The 23,358-nt window shown below is 45.8% G+C and overlaps 1 protein-coding gene across 6 annotated transcripts in view; it reads right to left on the minus strand.

Moving 5' to 3' along the window:
- Positions 1 to 5,015: 5,015 nt before the first annotated feature.
- Positions 5,016 to 23,358, minus strand: part of nox4 (NADPH oxidase 4) — a 215,301-nt gene continuing 196,958 nt past the window's right edge. For all 6 annotated transcript variants that reach the window (XM_078545752.1, XM_078545754.1, XM_078545750.1 and 3 more), the window contains 3 exons: positions 20,264 to 20,332; positions 8,596 to 8,696; positions 5,016 to 5,443 (listed from right to left, as the gene is read on the minus strand). In XM_078545752.1, the coding sequence (XP_078401878.1) occupies positions 5,323 to 5,443; positions 8,596 to 8,696; positions 20,264 to 20,332 (291 nt within the window). In that variant the 3' untranslated portion in view covers positions 5,016 to 5,322. The remainder of the gene's footprint in view (positions 5,444 to 8,595; positions 8,697 to 20,263; positions 20,333 to 23,358) is intronic.

The following is a 23,358-nucleotide window of genomic DNA, read 5'->3' on the forward strand; positions in this document are numbered from 1 at the left end:
ACTTTCAAAAGTTTCTGTTGATACCAGCATCTTTTTCCTACAGACTTTACATGGTGTGAAAAATTAATGGAGCAGAATTTATTCAACGTTTGTCATAGGCTCAGTCTTTTAAATCTCTACTTTTAAAAAATCTCCTATTTAACATGCATCCTCCTCTGAGTGAGATCCAATCAACAGACTTCTCTGTAATTATTCTGCAAGAAGCATGATTTGAGTAGATAGGGTTCAATAGTATTGGAAGCGACTGAGAACTATTGTAATGAACCAAGTCTACAAGTGTATTATAATGGTCAGCTCATGGGCTTTGAGCAAAAACCACAGGACTGTACTTGTCAGCTATCCTATTAATACAATAAATATGCTTTAATATCCAGTACGTGAAAGTATAAATGAGATGAGGGCGTTTGCTTCTCAGCCAGCTACAGCAAACTACACTAATTAAGGTGGTAAGGGGAAGTAATGGATGCACAGAAGCCTCGGGCTGTTTTCAAATCACTGACCTTTCACAGCAGAGCATCCAATTTTCCCCCTCACTATGGGCAGAATTTTCTGCCTGTCGGGTAGGCGGTGCGGGAGCAGGCGCAGGCCTGATCGTCGCCCGCGCCATTTTACATGGGCAGGCCAATTAAGGCCCACCTAGCATGAATTGTGGCTCCCGAGGACAGCGGGAGTGGGCAGGCAGTGGCGGGTCTGCAATGACTGCCGGGTCCAATGGCGACCTGTTTTAAAAAAGCTGCTGCAGCCTTTCCAAGGCTGTGAATCATGGCCAGTGGAAGGGCTCCCCAGAGCACTGTTGATGAGCAGGCCAGGCAGGAGGGTAGGGCAAGGGGGTGCTGTGCCCCTCGTTTTTCTGATGATTGCTTTGCAGCCCTCCAGCACGGCTGGAGGTCCTGGTACCCCAGGACGGGAGGAGGAGGCCACCCCAAATTATCATATGTGCCTGGGAGGAGGTGGTGGAGGTGGTGAGCTGCCGCGACGTGGTGTGGCGCATCTGGATCCAGTGTCGCAGGCGCTTCAATGACCTGCTGCACTTGGGAAGGTGAGTACCATGTTGACGTTGGTCACTTAATCCAGCAGGTAGGATTTCTCCCCGTCGCCCCCCTTTCAAGTCCAAGTGCAGTGATTGCATTGAATCATTGACGGCATGTGTCCTTCGCTGGGTGGGCCAGCAGATATTGCCCAGGCCGAGGTCACCCTGAGGGGGTGGTGAATAGATGGGTTCTGCACCCGCAGCATGTGGTACACTGAGACCCACATTACTGTTTTTGGGACAACCTGGAGGAACTGCACCCAGGCGCAGTGCTGGAACACTAGGACATGTCAAAGTCAGGGTGATGAGATGCTGGGAGGGGAGCTTCAAGGTGGCGTGGCACCGATCGATCTGCTGTCCTCTGTGCTCCACGTGCTTGCGCCTCCTTGCTATGGAAGGTTAGACCGTGTGGTGCCAAATGTGATGTAGGCAGCATTTGGCCCAAGGGGTGGGGAGGGGGGGGACAGGCCTAGCATCTTTGTTTGTTTGTGAGCGTTCAGCAGCAGCGGGGTGAGAAGACACTGGAGCCCTGATTTGTCCCACTCTGGTTGGGGTGGGCCGTCCGCGAAGAGAGTCCAGGTACAATTAGCACTAAGCAATGCTCTTCTCTCCTTTTCAGGAGAAGAATGCACATAATGCCGCCAAATGGGTGAGGACTGGCGGCGGGCCGGCCCAGTTAGTGATTCTCAGCCGCTTCGAGCAGGAGGCCCTAGATTTGGAGAGATGCATGTGCCCAGGTCCACCGGTATCGGTGAGGCTGGGGTGCCACGGGCAGGTATGATTGCCCAGCAGTGAGGTCACCGTTGTTCTTCCAGCAGCCAAAGCGGTGCTGAATGTTCAGTGATTGAAGTTTGCAACATGGCTTGACCATTGCTTATGGAAGGATGAGCACATAATGATCCGGGGGACAGGGATACACATTGACATTGTCTCCATGTTAACTGATCCAATGTCCTTGTTCTTCCTTTCAGCATCAGCAGAGCAGGGCGAGGAGGAGGAGCAGCAGAGGCCCCCTCTCACACCTGAGGGCCCTGAAGTCTCACCAATGTCACACCATTTCTGCCAGGCAGGCACCAGCGCAGATATTAGCACCTCGGTGGGAATTGGAACATCGGCTGGTGTCCCGGGGCACAGCGGTGAGGGCACTTCACAGTCGCTGGAGGAGCTGGCAGAGACAGAGAGTGCCCATGGTGCCAGGAGTCGGAGGACTGCAGGGGACCAGGCACATGTTCAGTCAGTGGCTGATGATGTGCCTCTGGAGTCGTCCGCAACACAGCAAACATAGGAAATGGGGCCGGGTGTGCGGGAGCATCTGGGTGAGATACATGAGGCTATGCTTGGCTTGGTCTCCATGGTGGAGGACTCCACGCGGACTATCGCCGAAGCAATGATCCTCACGGCCGAGCGCCATGCGTCCTCCATGGAGAGAGTGGCGACTCTCGTGGAGAGGCTCCTCCAGGAGACCAATCAGGGCTTCCTGGGGATGTGCCCTCACATCGGCATTGACCTCAGCTGGTCAGTGCCAGTGTGGGAGATGGTCTGGGCACCAAGTTTCCCAGCTCAGTGCCCATCCATCCATGGTGAGCAGAGAGGTCCGAAGCGACCTCATGTCAGTGCAGCAGCTGCCTGTCATCTCTGCGGGTTCCTCTCAGGGCGCTCCGGATGAGGGCGGCAGCTCCTCCGCCCCTCTGCCAGTAACTGTTGCATCTGATGAGGCTGCGATGACTGGGGAGATGCCAGCTTTGGAACTGGCAGCTCCCTCCCAGGTGGGGCCAGCACAGGCTCCACGGGCCAGAGGACGAACGCCAAGGTCATCGAGGCCAACAGAGTGAGCAGGCTGTCTCCAATGCCAGTGCCAGCGAGGGGGCAGCACCAAGACATAGCACCCAAAGACATAAACATAAGGCACCATAGGCACACCACGGGTTTATCACTGGTGCTTTTGTGTTGGCCCGCAATGAGGTTTTCATGAGTTGGTGTGATTTTTAACACCTTTGTCATTTTGTTTTCTTAAGTTTCTTTGGGTGTAATATTAAATTCAGACATGTCACCATGGCTGAGGGTGCCTCTTTTATTCTGCAGGTGGATGGTTACCAATAATGATATGAGAGTTTTGTGGGACATTCAGCTTTATTAACAAGGCCCTTAGTTAATGTTCCTATCCAGGCAGATTTTGCACTTAGGTATCGAGTATGGAGCCTGCAGCCCAGGCTTGTCCTGGTGGTCCATATGTGGTGTGCTAGCTGTAGGTTCGTTGGATTAAAGCCTCCCGGGTGTCCCTGCCTCCCTGGAGTATGCCCACGTTAGCATCTACCCCCTCAGCATTTCCCGGTGCATGCTCATCCTCGGACTCACTGCTGGACTCATCATGTGCAACCGCAGTCACTGTGTCTACATCTTCATCGTCCACAGCGTCCCCCCTTTCCAGCGCAAGATTGTGGAGAGCGTAGCATGCAACCACTATCACCGACACACGATCTGGGGGGTACTGGAGTGTGCCCCCTGAGTGGTCCAGGCATTGGAAGCGCATATTGAGAAGACCAATGGCTCTCTCCAACACAGCTCTTATGGAGGCCTGGCTCCTATTGTACCGCTGCTCAGCTTCTGTTCTTGGATGGCGGAGAGGCATCATGAGCCACCTTCTGAGGGGATAGCCCTTGTCACCCAGCAGCCATCCATCAAGCTGGGCTGGAGCACTGAAGAGCCCTGGCATTTGGGAGTGTCTGAGGATGTAGGCATTGTGGGAGCTGCCTGGGTACCTTGCACAGACTTGTAGAATCAGCATCCTGTGATCACACACTATCTGCACGTTCATGGAGTGGAAGCCCTTCCTGTTGACGAAGGCACCGGGCTCACCTGCTGGCGCCTTGATGGCCACATGTGTACAGTCAATTGCACCCTGGACACGGGGGAAGCCAGCAATGGCCACGAAGCCTCTGGCTCACTGTGTCTGGCTTGCCTGGTCCCAACGGTAGTGGATGAAGGTCAATGCATGCCTGAACAGAGCATCTGTAACCTGCTTGACACAAGTGTGGACAGCTGATTGGGAGACACTGCAAAGATCACCCACCGAGCCCTGGAAGGAGGCAGAGGCAGAGAAGTTGAGGGCAGCTGTGACCTTTAGAGCCACTGGCATGGGGTGTCCACCCACACAGTTCACAGAGATCTCAGGCCCAATCATCTGACAGGTATAGTTGAGTGTCTCCCTTGAGAGATGGAGCCTCCTTCGGCACTGCACCTCAGACATATTGAGGTAGCTGCTTCGCCGCCTGTATACCCTGGCAGCAGGATAGTGGCATCTTCTACAGCCCCTTATGCCTTGGACTACCTCTTGGCCCAGCACTCCCTGTGCCTACACCTGTCCTCCCAAAGGTGGCTCCCCTGGAGGTTGAATGTGCACTCCTGGCCTCCTCCCCCTTCTAGCCCTCCCTTCCTCCTCAGAGGAGGTGCCTCCAGTGGAGAGTTCTGCTCCCATTCCCAGGCTAAGGGAAGGCTTCCTGAAACCTGCAGGCCCAAAAAAGATTCCTCACTGCAGAGTGCTGACCTGAAGGTTGTGAGTCCAGAAAAAGCAGCTGGTATGCGTTTTGAAGTATTGCAGATGACACAGGAAACATCAATACTTGAGAAAGCACACTCATGATCCCACTGAGCCCTCTTATCCCGCCTGTGGATGAGATTTATACAAATGTGTCCTACCCGCCTGCCCATTGCACCTGTGCGCCGACCCAAAGATCGCATGCCAAAAAATCGCCATCGATTGGCACCTCAAGGGCCTTAAGTGGCCTGTTAATTAATGGTGGGCACGCATCGGATATCATCATATGCCCGCCCAACGAAATATCACGATGGCGCACGGTGATGTCGGGACATTTGTCCAACATCACCGCGCGTCATTTTACGTGTTGGTGTGTGGGTCCCTCCCCCGCACGCCAACAGGAAAATTCTGGCCCATATGTCAGAGTTGAGTTCTGCACCTACAAGTAAATTCCTTTTTAAGAAATAGGTTTGCTAAAATTGCAATAACAATCCCAACCTTCCATAAAATTGTTATAATAGAATCAAAATATCCAGCTTTCAACTACTCAATGAAAAAAATACCAATTGGTAAACTGACATTGACATCCCAATATATAACTTTGTACCTGTGCCACACCAACTACTGAATTAGCATTAATTCAATATGGTTCACTCTTTGGTGACTGGAGATTGTCTAAGGCTGATCCTGCTGACTATCATATCAGCAAAATAATTGCACTTCAAGTTTTTGTGCTGAATCTTTTCTTTAGTGATTTTCAGGAGAAAGATTCTTTGTTGTACTCAAATTTTGTTCCATGTGAACAGGTTTTGTTGCTGAGCTTGTGAAGTTCCTTGGAGAGTTCATTGGGCCCACAGCAAAAAACGCCAACACATTTTCTGTCAGAAAGGAAGAAGAAACAGAAGTGTCATTTGGAATGATTTCTCAGACTAACACAGTAGTTTAGCTGAAAAATAATATCAATATTAGTGGAAGGTATATTGTCTGGGATATTTTACAGCACTATTTTATTTGCTCAAGTCTAGCAACCATCTTCCAGGTAAAATACAAGCAAATCTCTGAAACTTCATTTCAGGTTGAACATTTACTTTAAATGTCTAGTGATTGGAAGAGGATTTCCAATATTCATTGTCTATTGCAAATAATAGACGTGTGGAGGCATGGTGGGGAGTGGATGGTGGTCCAGCTCTGCTACTACCCGTTTTCCATCAAGCAGCAAGGTTAAAATCTACTCCGCATATTAACATAGCAATAAAAATATGGAGTCAGATGTAGGCAGTTCCTCTATGCATTTACCTGTGATTCCACAGTCTGCTCATTTAGTTTACAGTACTTTAAATGGGTTAATACCAGAGAGAAACATTTCAGGCAAACATTCTAAACCTATTGTTTCATGGCATAATTTCAGGATGAACGTCTTTATTATTTTGCTATAAATTGTGAAGTTTGAACACCTTCTCTCCCTCAAAACTAGTTGCACCTACCTTTATCAGTGGTAGCTTGCTGGTAATCCAATAGATGCTTAAAACAACCTTAATTCTATGCAATATACATCTCACAAGTGATTCTTTGAGATTGCTGTCACATAAACAATGAATGTTTCGGTGCAGAGAAAGAAATTGTTGAAGACAGCAGACACCCCATTCAGGGCAAATGTACATATCACTGATCACTGTTAACAGATATTTAACAAAACAATTCAAAAGCAGATCAGAAAAACAACTAAGAAAATCTTTTAGAAGTGGTTAATTATGCTCTCCCAAAAGAAAAAAGTACCAAAGCATAATTCAAGGCTTCAAATATGAATTACATGAAATCCTAGATGAACATAAAGAGCTTAAAACAAAAAAAAATCTCAAAGGTAGAATTGCAAGATACTAGTTATGAGGACACTTGAAAAGCTACCAGAATATTGGAAATAGGCTGTAGTGGTGCCCATTTTCAAAAATTTGACAAATCAGAAACAAGCATTGACAGCCTCATCAGTCTTACATTAATTCCATGTAAAATAATATGATCAATTATTATAAGCAAACTTGAGATTATCTGTACAGCCAAGTGAACAGCAGTTAACAAACCTTTGGAAAGGAAAGGTCCTGCCTGAGCAACCTCATTGATTACTTTGTGGAAGAAATAACCCAAGTCAATTGTGGTAAACTTTAGGATGATCTGCACTTTGACTTCTGAAAAGTATTTGATAATTAATATTTCATGTAGAACTTTAAGATCAAAGTTTTGGAAATTTAGGACAAAACATGGGTATGGTTAAGAAACTGGTTGATGGGTGGAAAAGAGATGGATGCAGGTGAAGTGGAGTAATGTCACGTTATGGGCAAATACAAAGTTAAGTACCTCAGGCTTAGTGCTGGGACCACCTCTGTCTCTTATTTACATCAATTACTTGGATTCTAAAAGGCAATGTAAATTAGGTGATATCAAATTTAGTGGAATACTTGAAAGAAGCAGCCCAGAAACTACAGAAGGAGTTAAACAAATATTTAGGATAATCAATGACAGAAGAAATTTAACACAGACAAGTCAAAGTATTGTATGTGGGAAGGAAAACTGCTAACATTCATACTTTATGAACGCTGTTGAAATAGCTAAAGATGTAATTGAAAGTAACCTAAAAGTCACAGTAAACACAACGCTAAGTATGTCCAGCCAATGCACAACAGCAATCAAAACAGCCAATAGAATGTTGAATTACACACCCAAAAAATTGGAATAAAAGCAGAAGATGTCATGAGCAAACTCTATGCTGCTCTGGTCAGAGCATAACATCAGTGTGTCCAGAATAATACTTTACATCAAACAATATAAATAGTACAATGGGACACAACTTTAAACAGTAAAAGATCACAGTGGGACTGATATCAAGAGGGTCTTCATAAAGAGTGTGATCGGTAATTGGAATTGATTTATGGGTGGAGTAGAGGATGTGGAAATCTTGGAACCATTTAAGGAACAACTGGGTGCAGCAATGGGTTTTTCTGGATTAACGTATTAAAATTGGGTCTTGCTCATCTGTAAGCATTTTGTGAAAACTAATAACAAAGGATTTTCACCTTTAAATTGGAGCTATACTGTTCAGGAGTGAAATTAGGAAACACCTTTTCCACACAAGGGGAGGTTAAAATCTGGAACTCTTTCCTCCAGAAGCTGTGGATTTGAGTTGATTGATATCGAAGACCAAGATTGATTGATTTTTCTTTGGTATGAATCAAAGGTTGGTGAATGGAATTGAGGTATAGATCAACTATGGTTTAATTGGATGGCTGAACAAGATCAAAGGACTAAATGGCCTAGTTCTGTTCCTAAGCCTTCACAATTGAAGCCATGGCCTGGGTTCTGCTGTAATACTGATGGAAAAACTGTCAGTGTTCGCCATAAATACTCCACTGAAACTGACAGCACTTTGGGAATTCAGGCATGCACAGGATACCATGGAAATCCAGAAGTTGCTGTCAGTGAGTCTAAGCTTCTTCTAGGGTATGCTGTAGAGGTTCCCACAGAACAGTGCCTCCTTGCAAACAAGAATTAATGAGACCTTCCGCTTTAACACTGTTATTCTCACTATAAAAAAACCCTTGAAAAAGTTACAGCTTCAATTTGATCGATTGACTGTTGACATCACTGTTGCTGCGCACCAACATATCCTTCTGACTTGGCATCAGATTTAAACTACCATCGGGAAAAGGCAAATTCCCACCACAAGCTCACTAAATCTTTGTGAGCAGCTTTCTTCATGGTCAACTGTGCATGCTCTTGCTTTGCCGTTGACTGTAAAACCTTGCTCATTAACTACTTACAGGAAGCACAAAAGATGTGCGCCATGTCAAAGGCTGAATGTGGTTCTCTTAGCGTTCCAGTAACTTGGTATATCCTCAGTGTTCAAGCCAGCATCTGACTACAAGTAGTACCCTATCGTCTGCTACGGTACTTTAGAGCATACAAATGACACACCACAGCAACTAAAATTTTCTGCTTTCACCTTCTTGCAACATCCAGAAACTTAACATTTACTCACTGTCTATTGCATTTGGCTATCTCTCCAAACAGAAGTTTCAAACGAGGTTTTCCAATAATAAGCCTTGAATTCAGTGCTTGATACTTTTCTCCGTTTAAATTCTACAGGAAGTGAATAAAACAGAAAACAATGTAAACAAAAATAACTGATTGAGAAAAGAGATCAGATTTTCAAAGATCTACAAACATCAGTTACATTCCAAGTGTTATTATCCTGTTTTTTCACAAAGGATGGTCACATTTAGTTTTATTGCCATGTGATTTGGAGCCTTTAGCATTACACATGATTGAACCATTAAAGAGGGATCATTTCATCTCATTTCTTACTCACACCACATCCCACAAGGAGGAATTATTTTAAAATCAAAACCAGGCCAACTGGAATGGCACCAGGAAGCTTCTTTGCCCTCACACAAAGTGCAGTGGAAATCTGGACCTTGTTCCCCCAAAAGGCAGTGTATGCCGGGTGAATTAAAATTTTCAAGATGAAGAATCCGAGATTTTTATTGGTTAAGAATGTCAAGGGATATGGAACAAAAGCATTTTAATGGAGGTGAGTTATGGATGAGCCATTAGCAATTTGAAGGGGCTAAATGGCCTACTCCTGTTCTTACATTCCTATGAATTACAGAAGAAACACTAAATATTGAAATGTGCATTAGATGAGTCAATATCTGAAAGAGAAAAGACAGGTTAATGTTTCTGGTCAGACCATCATCGAATTTGCTGAAGAGTCTGACCCAAAATGTTAACCTATCACCACTTTCATAGGACAGCGAAGCAAAAAAAAAATGCAGCACACGTCTAGACTGTCAAAAAAGGGTCGTCGTTCCAAAGTTAACTTGACTTTCTCCTTCGGTTGCTGTCAGGCTTGCTGTGTGTTCTATAATTTTCTTATTTCATTTCAGATTTCCAGCACAGATTCACTTTTAATCTCAAAAAAGCACTCTATGTATGAATGCGACAATTTATGTTTCCCACATTGGCTATCCTTACGGTTTCACAAGTGAGACTGTCAATCTATTGCCAGACTCTGGGAAGTTTGGTGCTATAGGCCCTCATGCCTGAGGAATTGGGTTGTAACTGCCCAGGCTTATTTCATGAGGGACGTTTACTGGCACCAGAGAGAGGAGACTTTATCAGCTAAGTCTGAATTTAGGCCCCATCCAGAGCAAAAGCACAGTATGCTAACCCAATACTCCACCATATCCCTCAGTTTTAATAAATAAAAGTAAGACAACACCTTCTGTCAATTTTTCATATGATTTGAAAATAAAGATAAATGATTTGTCCAGATTCAAACTGATCCATACAGACCAAGAACTTCCTAAGTTCAATTCCAATCTGTTCTAGGAAAGTCTTTCTGAGTTAGGAAGGCAGGGGGAAAATAATCAATTACGGATCTCCTGACCATCATCCGGTGATTCCCGGTATAACCTGTCTGTGCTAGAGCTATACAGTGAGTGACTTCAGCTTAAGCTTTTAGCATCAATGAAAACATAGCCCAGCCAGTGTCAAAACTATAAGGAGAGGAGAGCAAGAAGCGGAGGAAAATATTAGGGCTGCAGAATTTGGTTCCATGGTTTCGGTACCAGGGCTGCCATTTTGATCCAAAATACCGATGCTGCTTGCGCTCACTTCTAGTATTGCCCACACCAAGTGCAACCTGTGTGAGGGTGTTAGTGCAGCCATGAAGAGCATGCGTTGGAAGTATGCAGAGTTGGCAGATAATGAAGTTAGTCAGTGTCTCGTGCTGATTTGATGCAAGAATTTTGAATCACTGCTCTAGCTAAAGCCCTCTCTTAAACACACACAATTGAACATGTGTTCAGCAGCAAGAAGCACCACCTTCACCATATGCACTATTTATAGGGATCATTACAACTTCCAGGGACTTGCTGATTACTTTCTACTGGCTCGGTTTGAGTTTGTGGAAGTGCTGAATATCTTGAGGAGTTGTTTACAGTTGATGAACTCTGCAGGGACTGGTGCTGCATGTGGTCCACGTGGAAAAGGAAGTGGTTGTGGCTGGAAGGGTTCTGATCAGGCCATTTGCTCCCAGTCATGTGGGCTTTAGTAGTACTCCTTGTACTGCAACGTGGGAGAGGGATGTTGGAAAGGCAACAAGACGACAAGCTGTTGACAGAGAAGGAACAGGGGAAGATGGGTTTTCACTTGGAGGCCATATTCACCTAGAATCTTCTGGGAGCAATAATCTTATCTCCACCTAAATGTGGAGCAGTGTGTGTGGCATCTGCGATTCACCAACAAGGTGCTCAAAAATCTCCACCACTTCTTGAAACCAAACCAGCAGCTTTAGAGCAGGGCAAGGCTAGTGCTGCCAGTGGCTGGGAAGGTGACAGTGGCCTTGAATTTCTAGGCATCAGGATCCTGGCAAGCTGGAACTGGCAGCACATTTACCATCTCCCAGTTTGCCATCCATTGTTAAATCAGAGAGATGACAGAGACTCTATGACCAGAGGGGAGACTTTTGTTGAGTTTTCTTTAAACAGAGAGAAGCAGATGAAGGATAGCAGGCTTCCCTATTGTGCAGGGTGCTATCGACTCTACACAAGTGGCTTTGCAGCTGCCACGTTTCGATACTGAGGTGTACCAAAACTGCAAAGGTTACAACTCACTGAATATGCAATTCATTTGCAACCATGCTCAGCACATCATGCTGGTGAATGCCCCCTATGCTGGCAGCAGACATAATGCATGTATCCTGCACCAGTTTAATGTTACATCAATCTTTCAGACACCACATCAAACCAGAGGATGACCACTGAGCAACAAGGGCTATACGCTCTACACCTGGCTGATGATTCCTCTCAGCAATCCAACCACTTGTGTCCTGCATTCATATAACAAGAGCCATGCTGTCACAAGAAACATCATCGACTGGATGCAGCAAAGGTTTCACTATGTCTCAATCATACTGAAGGAACCTTTATATTGAGCAGAATGGCTGTCCCATTTTGTGATGGCCTGCTGCATCTACCACAACCTGACCATCATAATGGCACAACCTTTGCTACCAGGGATTCAGTGAGCAGCTCAGGAGGAGGTTTGCAATCAGCAAACACACATCTGGACCGGTTGCCCATGAGTGTCTCATTTGACTCCTGTTTCTGTGAATGATGCCTCAGATCCTTGTTCAACATTGTTCAACCATCATTCCGTTACAACCCATTAAAGCAACCTCTGACCAGAATGCTAAAATGAAAGTCATCACAAAATAGCCATTCCACACCAACTTTATCCAACAAAACATCCAACTTTCCATACAAATCTTAACTAATCATCCTTGTGCATTCCCTTAGTACCATTATTGCAGGTGCTTTTGCCTGTCCTAGTGTTTCTACGCAGGGCTATCTTAGTGGCTGCAGCATAATTAGTGAAAGGCTAATGACTTTCAATGCAGTTTCGCACTTGGCCTTGAAGGATATGGTCAAACAGCTCTTAAGCCTAGAAGGCTCAGCTTCAGACTGCACCATCACAGTATGGGTGGCAGCAGTCTGGGCTGTCTGGCTGATGGGCAACAGCAAGAGTCAGTAGGAATTTAAATGCTGTCACCCTAGGAGAGGACAAAAGGTTCAGGCCCCATGAAACCACTGCCACTCCTGCCAGAACAAAGCCTCAGCAATTCTAGTAATGTGCTGGAGAACAGATTGGTGGACTGCTGTGAGACTCTAAGTTACTTTGAATGCTGCCATCTGCAGTCTGAGCCTGCATGGCACCATGCTGAGATTTCATAACCTTAGTCTGAACTTTCATTGCAGCATTCAGGTGTTGGGTGGTTTCTGGTTGTGCTGCAATGGAAGCTAAGACATTGGTCATAATGGTTTGGGTCAGCAATTATTCTCATGATGTTGCCCACCACTTCCATGCTGGACAGGATGAACTCCATGCTCTGTGGGAAGCCCTGTGCCAAGTTTGAGCCGGACTCCTCCAAGTTCCTTGGACACAGCCTTTCTGACAGGCCTGCCAATGCACCAAGCTTTTCTGTGTGCAAATGCACCAAGCTTTTCTGTGTGCATGTCCATCAGCCTTTTTCTATATGCCACCCCATCAAAGTCCTCATCTGAGTCCTCTGCAGCATGTATGCTATTCTTATTCCCTGCCCTGGCTGCAAGCCATTCATGTCCAGTGATTCACCATATGCAGATTCTACCTATATACTGCCCTCTGAAATACAATGTCAGTATCAAAGACGGTGGCTATAAATCTGAGATCCAGTGACCATGTTTCTTCTTCATTAGTCTCTTGTTCCTCTAGGACTTCAGCCTCCCATATCAATGCCTGGCTAGACAGCAGGTTTTTGAAAGCATTAAAGCAGCAAGAATGGTTGCGGTGAGGGAACGGCCAGAAAGCAATTGGTGCATGGATACACCATCTGCAGTGTGTAAACCAGAAGATATTGTGGAATGAGAAGGAAGTGAATTAGTTGGAACATAATGTCATCCTTTATGTTTCCAGCCTTGCCACTGGCCATGGTGTTAATCGTGGTCACTCAATGATTTCCAGAACCATTTTCTCCGTGACACGAGGCCATGCAGTTGAGCCTGACACCCACCGCTTGGGTGCTGCTCTCTCTGAGTAATGGCCAGCTTAGCCTGCAAGACAGAGGGAAGTGCAGCTGTGAGTGTGGTGCAATGTGAGTGTTGTACCTGTCATAGTTGATTAGCTGGTAGTCTGTGAAAGCTGTGAGATGTGAGTGTGTGGTTTGCAGCTGTGCTAGGTTTGCGAGGATGAGGTGAAGCTATGAATGTGAGGTATGAGTTGCAGCTGAACAACACTGTTGGTAGGTGAATTGAGGGGATTATGGTGAATAGAGCAACGTGTGAGCCTCTTGTATTTATAATACAATATTCCAGATAAGTGAACTAGCTCCTAAAACTCATCGTACTCACCAATCTTGGAAAGTTCAAACCAAAAAAAAAATCATAATAAGTAAAATTCATCAGACTAACAAAAAGCCTTCGGGATACCTGGGCAACTGTCCTACACACTGGCCGGGGTTTTCCGTGGAGACCCGAGCGGGACCAGAAGGAGGTGCTGCTGGGGCTCACAACGCAATCCCCAAATGGAATGTCAATTAACTGCCAGCAGGCAGCAGGGTGGAGGGGCAGGGGGAATGACCATTCCTGGAATGGAGACAGGCAGTGAAGCTACAGCTAAAGGTGCTAGTGCCATTTTTAAAGGGCTGTCAGCACCCTCGGATTACAGCTAAAGACTGCCATGAATACCAAGACAGCCCTGATGTCACAGCCAGGAATCTGGGCCCAACCTGCCCTGAAGCCACAGCCAGCAGTCCAGCTTGAGCCTGCCCTGAAGCCATAGTTAGCAGTCCAGCCCTGCTGGTGTGAGAAGGTCTACTGGTCAGTGAAGCAGACATTGTGAAGACTGGAGGAATGAGACATTTGTTGGCATGCCTGAAGGAAGGTCCTGGGAGGCCCCTCGGTTCAGTGACGACTCCCTGCAGGTTCTTCTCCAGGCTACTCAGGAAAGTGAGGAGGTCTCAGGGACAGGAGTAAACCCCCCTGTCTAATCAAGCGGAGATTGCAGAGGAGGTCAGTAGACATGAGGTCATCTGGAGAACTGGGCTGCAGCACCACAAGAGCTTGAATGTCCTTCTCCGTTCCTCCAGGGTGAGTATCCCATAACCCGGTTCCCTTAGGCGTTTGCAAATAACATCGTACAAGGGTGCAATTGTTGGGTGTGAAGACCCCACCCAGTCAGCGTTAATGGGATCAGGCCACAGCAGCTCCTGTAAGAGAAATAGATGCAGCTCAGTCAATAGATGCACTTCTGTCAGTGGGGATTCTTACAAGGTCTTTCCAGATTGGCCAAATGCAAGATGTATTCAATGGGGCCTAAAATAGACAGCCACAATGCCACCTGCTCAGGCATTGTCCATGTCTTTGTCGGACAACTAACATTGTTCTTCTTTGCTACTGCAGGATAAGAGAAGTCACAATGCTAAAGAATGGGCCCAGATTGGCGGTGGGGTCTAACTTCTCACCATCCTCACATCCATGGAAGATGAGGCTCTGGAACTGAAAAGGGAGCATAGCAGCCTCTCCATCGCAGATGATGAGACAGGAGTCCAAGTGCAGGAAGGTGACTGGCCTCATGACTGGGCATGAGGAAGCCTTGGGCAAGCACAGGGGAAGGTGCTCCTGTTGCCTCCGCTGTATATGCATCGATCTGAACACCAGCCGATTTTGGAGGATCGGGTTTGGAAGGGAAAAACCCTTTGATCTTTCTTCTTTGTTCTTGCATCCAGGTCTTCCACAAGACCTGAGAACTGCAATCTCTAGGAGACAGTTGTCTACCTCTGAGGAAGAGCGAACCTCAGAGGATGCAGCATCTCATCACTCAGCTCCACCAGTGCAGATACTCCCACGTTAGTGGGTATCCATTCAGAATTAGATTCAGGGTCACAATCTGGAGAGAGCACCACAACCATGGCTGAGCAGCTGTTGGAGGTTGTTACAGCCGAGGCCACTCACAGTCAGCGGAATATGACAGGGCAGACCCATGCTGAACGCCAGGCTGATGGTGTTTCAGGAGTCTGCAGTAAGGCAGCAGATGCTGGATGTACAGCATGAGGTGCATGAAAATCTGCTGGGGATTCCAGAGGGCATGCGCACCCTTTCTCGGACAGTGGAGGAGTCTATCCAGGCCATGAGTGCTGCCATTTTCCTCTGATCAGCAGAGGAAATGGCCTCCTCCATTAAGATATTGGTGACTCTCCTGGAGAGTCACATCCAGCAGACCAGTCCCGGAGGTGCACACAGACCTGCTCCACCATTTAATAAGATCATGGCTGATCTGGTTGTGTTCTCAGCTCCACTTTCCTGTCTGCACCCCATAACCCTTGACTCCCTTGTCTAACAAAGTCTGTCTAACTCAGCCTTGAATAAAGTTAAGGACCAAGCTTCCACTACTTTCTGGGGAAGAGAATTCTACCCTCTAATGAACCTGAGAGAAAAATAATTCTCCTTGGTTTTGCCTTAAAAGGGAGACCTCTTATTCTTAAACTGCATCCCTGAGTTCTATTTTCCCCCACAAGAGGAAGCATCCTCCCGGTATCCGCCCTATCCAGTCCTCTTATATGTTTCAATAAGATCACCTCTCATTCTTCTAAACTCCAATGGATATAGGCCTAACCTGTTCAACCTTTCTTCATAAGATGAGCCCTTCATTCCAGGAATGAGTCAAATCAATCTTCTCTGAATTGCTTCTAAAGCAATTATATCTTATTTCAAATAAGGAGACCAAAATTGTACACGGTACTTCAGATGTGGTCTCATCAAGGCCCAGTATAGCTGCTGTAAAGCTTCTCCGCTTTTATATTCCGTTCCTCTTGAAATAAATGCTAACATTCCATTTGCCTTCCTAATCACTTGCTGTACTTGCATACTAACTTTATGTAATTTATGTACCAGGACACCCAAATCTCTCTGTACCACTGAATTCTGCAGTCTCTCCATTTAAATAGTATGCTGCCTTTCTATTCTTCCTGCCAAAATGAACAAGTTCACATTTACCATGTTATACTTCATCTGCCAAATGTTTGCCCACTCCTTAACCTGTCTATGTCCCTTTGCAAACTCTCTACCTCCTCTTGACAAGTTACTTTCCTATCTATCTTCGCGTCATCGGCAAATTTAGCTACCATATATTCGGTCCCTTCGTCCAAATCATTGATATAGATTGTAAATAGTTGGGAGCCCAGCACTGATCCCTGTGGCATTCCACTAGTTACAGCTTGCCAATTCGGAAAAGACCCATTTATTCCTACTCTATGAGAAGAATTGTCAGGGGGGCAGGGCCCGCTCGCCGATGCGTAAAATGACGCACGGTGACATCGGGTGGGCATCCCGGCATCACCGCACGTCATTTAGATTATCAGTTCGGCAGGCACGCTGTCAAAGGCCTATTAAGGCCATCTAAATAGTCATTAAGCCAATTAAAGGGCTGTTCATCCAACTTTAAGGTTGCCGGGCAGGCGAAGAGCCCAGGCGATCTTCACATTTTCCATGAAAACTCATTTACGGGCAGGATGAGGTTTCATGAAGGGCTTATTAATTAAATTAAAAATCTTGAAAAATTCACTGACATGTCCCAGCTCATGTGGCACTGTCACATGAGGCGACATGTCTTAAAATATTTTCTTTCCTTTATTTAAATGTTTAAACCTTAAACTAATCTGCCTAATCTGTGCCTCAGGGTAATTTCTACGTGAAAGAGCGCAGGCCCCGACTCAGGGAATCCCCCCACCACCCGCACAGGGAGCACTCAGCGCTTCCGGGTGTGCGTCACACTGGGCGGGCGTTAATTGGCCCGCCCACGTAAAATGGTGCACAGCCCTGATCGGGTTCGCGCCCACCCTCGCACAACCCCCCCGATGGGGGGAAATTTCTGCTATATGTGTCCTGTTACATAACCAATCCTTTATCCATGCCAATATGCTACTCCGTACACCATATGCTCTTATCTTGTTGCTCTTGCTCTTTGGTGTGGCACCTTATCAAATACTTTTTGGAATCTAAGTACACCACATCTACCAGGTCACCTTTATCAACCTTGAATGTTATTTCATCAAAAATCTTTAATAGATTAGTTAAACATGATTTCCCTTTCACAAAACTGTCTGATCATATCATAATTTTTTAAGTATCCTGCTATACCTCCTTAAGAGTGGATTCTAGCACTGCCCCATGACAGAATTTTCCTGCTTTCTACCTCCCTGCTTTCTTGAATAGATGTGTTACATTAGCTGTTTTCCAATCCGCTGGGACCCTTCCAGGATCAAAGGAATTTCGGAAGACTATAACCAATGCATCTACTATCTATGCCGCCACTTCTTTTAAGACTCTAGTATGCAGGCTGTCCGATACTGGGGATACAAGTCAAACATCCTTTATTGATACATCCAAAAACTAGACACATCCAAAATCTGAATGTTTTTTTGAACGGCTATGCAGTTAATTTGAGTGCTAATAAGGCAATGTAATATTGTATTACAGGTGTAAAAAGTGTTAACAAGTAAGAAGTAGAGTGTGTGAGAGTGGGCAAACAACCTAGCATTTGTAGACTGTAGCTAGACTAGACTTAGGCTTTGCAATGTCTAATTGAATTTCTTCTTAAGCAAGAGATTAGGAATTATTATTGTTTTTAGCCATCCAACAATGATAAAAATCAATTCTAATTAAAGATAGTGGATGTGACAAAAAATACATAATTGCATGTATAGCTGATTTATAATGAACACATTTGAATAAATTGCAATAAAATTAAGGGAGGTTACAATCTTCAGAATCTTAGGGTGGAATCACCCAGATTTGCACTAAGTACAGTAGTGGGTGGGGAAAAGAATGTTTTCCCCACTGGCCACGATGGCGGCTTTTCAAGCCATATCGTCCCAATCCAGCCTCATTAATCATGCATTCCTGGGAAACATGCCGTTTCAATGGCAGGCAGGCTCAGCTTCGCCCACCACCCCACTGCTTCATCATGCCGAGTGCCACATTTAAATTGCAGCTATGCGCACACCTCTCCATGCTTCCAGCCCAGAACTGCTGCAAAGAAGACATGGACCCGAAAGGCAAGAAGACTGAAGCCCCCCAGTTTGGTGATGCATCCCTCGAGTGCCTTTTGGACGCCATGGAGGCCTGCCGTGATGTCCTCTACCCCCGAATGGCCGCAGGAGGGGCAACAACATTACCACTCCAGCTTGGTAGGCAATGGCAGTGGTGATCAGTGCCAATGATGCACAGAAGAGGTTGGCCATTCAACCCAGACAGAGGATGAATGATTTCATCCATGCTGCCAGTATAAGGTAACCATGTTTGCAGAAGGAGGCCTTTCGGCCCATTGTGTCCGCGCAGGTCAACAAAGATCTGACTACACTAATCCCATTTTCTAGTGCTTGGCCCATAGCCCTGGAGGCTCTGACAATGTTATGAGTTTCTGACTCAACCACCCTTTCAGGGAGTGAGTTCCAGACTCCCACCACCCTTTAGGTGAAAACATTTCTCCTCAACTCCCCTCTTAGCCTTCTATCTCTTAACTTTAATCTATGCCCCCTGGTTATTGACCCACTAATGGAAAAAGTGCCTTCCTATCCACCCTATCTATGCACTCCATAATCATATACACCTCTGTCAGGTTCCCTCTCAACCTTCGCTGCTCCAAGGAAAACAACTCCAGCCTATCCAATCTTTCCTCACAGCTCAGACCCTCCAGCCCAGGCAGCCATCCTGGTACATCTCCTCTGCACCCTTTCCAGTGAACTCACATCCTTCCTATAATGTGGTGACCAGAACTGCATGCAGTACTCCACTTGTGGCATAACCAGCATTTTATACAATTCCAGTATAACCTCCCTGCTCTTATATTCTATGCCTTGGCTAATAAAGGCAAGTATCCCATATGCCTTCTTAACCACCTATCTACCTGCCCTGCTACCCTCAGGGATCTGTGGATATGCACACCAGGTTCCTCTGATCTTCAGTACTTTTCAGGGTCCTACCATTCATAGTGTAATCCCTTGTCTTGTTAGCCCTCCCCAAGTGCATTACCTCACACTTTTCTGGGTTGAATTCCATTCGCCACTACTCTGCCCACCTGACCAGTCCATTATATATCTCATCATTCTAAATTCACACACTCAAGCCCATCACATATTCACTGGCATCTCACTCATTGCCAGCTCAAGGGACATCGCCACTCACTCCCTCACACACACCCTCACATCTCCATCTGGCCTAATCTCTGAAGACTGCCTCCTCAGCCTTCACCATCTTAGGGCCACTTGCACAGATCAACTTGTGTCCCACACATGCCCTGGGATACCCTATCCCCCAGTACAGCCCTCACCTTGCAGCCTCTTTCCTTGCCTGAGGCCACTTCTCCCCATTCCCCAAGGAAGCCCTAGCCCTGTAGCCTTATGGCTGGTAGGTCTGGTAGGTAGACACTGGCCCCAGAGTCCCGCTAAAAGTGATGTGGTGCTGTCTGCGAAGCCTGGTGCTGATGACTGTGAATGCTGCCCGAAGCAAGGTAGGCAAACAAACTTCAAAGTCCCAAGCGAAGTGCAGCTTGCCAGGTGCACGTCGCTTATATACAGTTGTGAAACACGTCAGCGTGCAATCATGTTGATGTGCTCAGATGATCCAACGTGGGGGGATGATTCTAGTGGGCTGGGCTTATAACGATATGCAGATGTACTACAATGAGGTTCCTGATATCTGACAGTGGGAAATGCAGCCCACCATTGATGGGTAGAGCGGACGATTGCAAACTGATTTCACAACGTCATGAAACCAATTTTTGGTCTTGTCCCATATTGCCCGCTCACACTGCCAAACATGCCTGACTTCAGCAGGCATGGAAAGTTCTGCCTCTAAAAGCTAACTGTGAAATAACCTCATCATTACTAACTTTTTATTCTTTTCAACCTTGTGGACCACACTCCGGCACTTCATCTCAATTTCTTAGTTTAAAAAAGGGCAAACAGGCCTCAGATCAAGTAGGATCAGAAGGGATTTTAATGATTTCCTCGAGCAAGGAAAACATTGTGAATTGATGCATGAGAATGATTGGAACAAAATAAACATAAATGAGCAAAGTCATCTGAAATGCAACCAACTTTAAATTACCTGTATCCCATCTGTTCGACTGAGGTACAGCTGGATGTTCAAGTAGTCTGGTCGGTTCTCTTGCCAAAGCTGGAAATGGAGAAATAGCCCAGTCAAAATCAATTAAGACAGCATAACCAAAAGGCCCAGCAAGTTTCCCAGCAGTTTGGACAGGTTTAATTGACTAACTTTGAAAACATAAGTAGTGCAGCACAGAGAAAGAGGGAGTGACTGCTCCAATGATATCAGGATAGGAATCCATTAGAATGATTATTACAATAAAGGGAACTTTGAATTGCTCACTTAATATTTGAGTATGAAAATGAATAATGCCCACAAAAAATTTCTTGCAGAAAGAATATGTCCAATACCCTTTGGTGAATGATTGTAAACATCAAGTTGTGGGTTATCAATGCTGAAAAATTGAACACTTTCCCCTTTCAGGCACGTGGTGACAGCATCAAATTCACTGAATTCTCTCTCTCTGTCATAACTCCTCTTTTTCTTTTGGTTTGATCATTAATATCATGCTCAATCTGCCCCAGAACCTCTTTCCCTTGTTTCTTCTAAGTTGCAAATATCACATCCTACATTTGTTTACTTCCTCCCTACATCCTAAATAAGCTAAATTAAACATAAATTTTAAAGTCTCATATTTTATCAGTTTCTTTCCCAGCTGCATCACTGTGTAGACCCTAATTTTCCATTCTTCCTTCTCACTTACAATCTTCAGAATTTTAAAAGCCAACTGTTACATAACCTCATCACTACTACCTGACTTACATTGTCTTCCCTTTTATTCTTTTCAACCATGTGTACCACAATCTGGCCCTTGACACCATCTTTATTTCTCAATTTTAAAAAGTGCAAATACCCCTCAGGTCAAGTTAAAACATTTAGACACAAAGTACAGCTCCCTCAACTTTACCCCAACAATGTGTTTTCCATTACTCACACCTGCCATTCAGGCCTGTGTCAGCTTGTCATTTTGCACCAAATAGAAACATTTTTGTGTTGTGGATACAAGCTGGCTAAAAACTGGGTAGCTTGATTGATCAGGCTAGTTGCCGGGGTGGGCAGGAAGCAGCCAGGTACCGCATGGCAGTTAAGTCAGAGGTAGTGGTGGGTGGGAGTTGAAATTGGAGATCCTGGGAAGTGTGAGTAATTGGAGATCGCGGGGAGGTGGGGTTAGTTAGCAGTTCGAGATTGCGGGATTTTGAAACACTGGGAAACCCAGCCTGCATTATTTACAAATATAAATTTAGGTAAAATGGAGGCACATAGCCTCCTTCAAGGATTTTACTAACCTACCCACAGGCTGAGGGCAGGTTATTTGTCTGCTTTGCTTACATTAAAACTGTCATTGGGCTTGTGATTAAGAAATTTAAATTTCCCTGGTAAATATCAGATTAGAAGTTCCTATTTGCAAAGTTGTGTGATATGTGTTAATCTTTTTGTACATTCAGAAAGGTGTCCTGATTTTCTGCCAAGTATTAGCAAAAAAAACCCCACAATGTTTGTCTAGAATGGATTGTTTTATATTGTGATGCTACAGCCATTATAAACTGGTCTCAAGCTGGGCAGTGCCATTTTTCTTATTCTGACTGAGCCAATGAATCATCATTACAGGTTGAATTTAAAGCAAGGTCTCAGATGAAAGTGACACTGAGCCATACATAGGGCGGAATCGTCCCAGACTTGCACTAAGTGTGGTAGCGGGCAGGTTTTCATGTCGTATCATCCCAAACCCGTCATATTATTTATTCTTTCCCGGGAAACATGCCGGCACCATATTTAAAGTGCAGCTGCGCACACACATCTCAGTGCTTCCAGGCTATGACTAATGCAGGGAAGAGTGCACGAAAAGCAAGAAGACTACAACCCCCAGATTTAGCAACGTGTCACTGGAACACCTTTTGGATGCCGTGGAGGCCTGCTCCGATATCCTCTACCCCCAGTCTTGCCGCAGGATGGGCAGCAGCACGACCAACTACACTTGGCAGGCAGTGGCAGCTGTGGTCAGCGCCAATGCCCTTCAAAAGAGGACAGCCACCCAATGCCACTACAGGATGAATGATCTCCATTCCGCCAGGGTAAATCATTCTTCCCATCACCCTCAACCCCATCACACATTCACAGGAATCTCACTCACTGCCAGTTCAAGGGACATCACCATTCATACATACCTTAACGGTCCTCATCCTGTCCAAGGACCACTCACCACCCACACATGACAGGCATACTTATCATCTGGCCTGGCAGTCGTCCTACTTACACTCTTTCCATCTCTATTCATGCAGGACATAACAGGGAGAGGTTGCAGACCGGTGGAGGAATCCCTGAAATCAAGGTCCTCACGGACTTTGAAAACAAAGCCATTTAGCTGGCTGGAGACAATCTGGATTGGTCCTGTGCTGACAGTGAGTTCGGCAGTGTTCTACCAAGTGAGGGTCCAGCAGTGCAACATCCATCAGACAACCATGCTGTGAGTGATATGTCCTGTTTAACAGGACACTGCCATGCACTAATTATCTCTCCTTGCTTCTGCAAACACATCTGGGAAACAGCCGAAGGCGTCCATAACTCAGGGCCACCAATCAAGCCCCGAAGAAACCTCTGAAGAGGAATCTGAAGGCACCCTCCTCAAAGTCCCGTCACAGTGCTCATCCACATCCTCCACCAATGCAGAAACACACACCTCGGTGGGACATAGCTTTAGAATAGCCTTGGGATCACAATCTGGTGAGCACATTACATTGCCTGATCCACAGCAATGCGGCAGAGATTTCCCAGGTCTCCAGTACTCAGAGGACTGCTGGGTGCCAGAAATTTGCTGAGTCCAAGTCAGATGACGAACCTCTGGACTCAGTTATGTCACAGTTGCTGGAGCTGCAAAGGAAAGCTTGGTAACATCTGGAAGGGATGTCTGCTGCACTCCTCAGATTGCAAGGCACGATGGAGGAGTCCGTCCACCTTCAGGCTGAGGTGAAAATGCTGGCAATGCCAATGCACTGAGGTCAATACTGGTAGGATGGCGGCCACCATGAAGACCTTGTTCGGGACGTCGCTCCTGCATGGTTGCATGGACTCAACTATGTCACTGATGCCATAGTTGG

This window comes from Cetorhinus maximus, chromosome 7 (assembly GCF_964194155.1).
Source record: "Cetorhinus maximus chromosome 7, sCetMax3.hap1.1, whole genome shotgun sequence".
In the NCBI taxonomy this organism is placed as follows: Eukaryota; Metazoa; Chordata; class Chondrichthyes; order Lamniformes; family Cetorhinidae; genus Cetorhinus; species Cetorhinus maximus.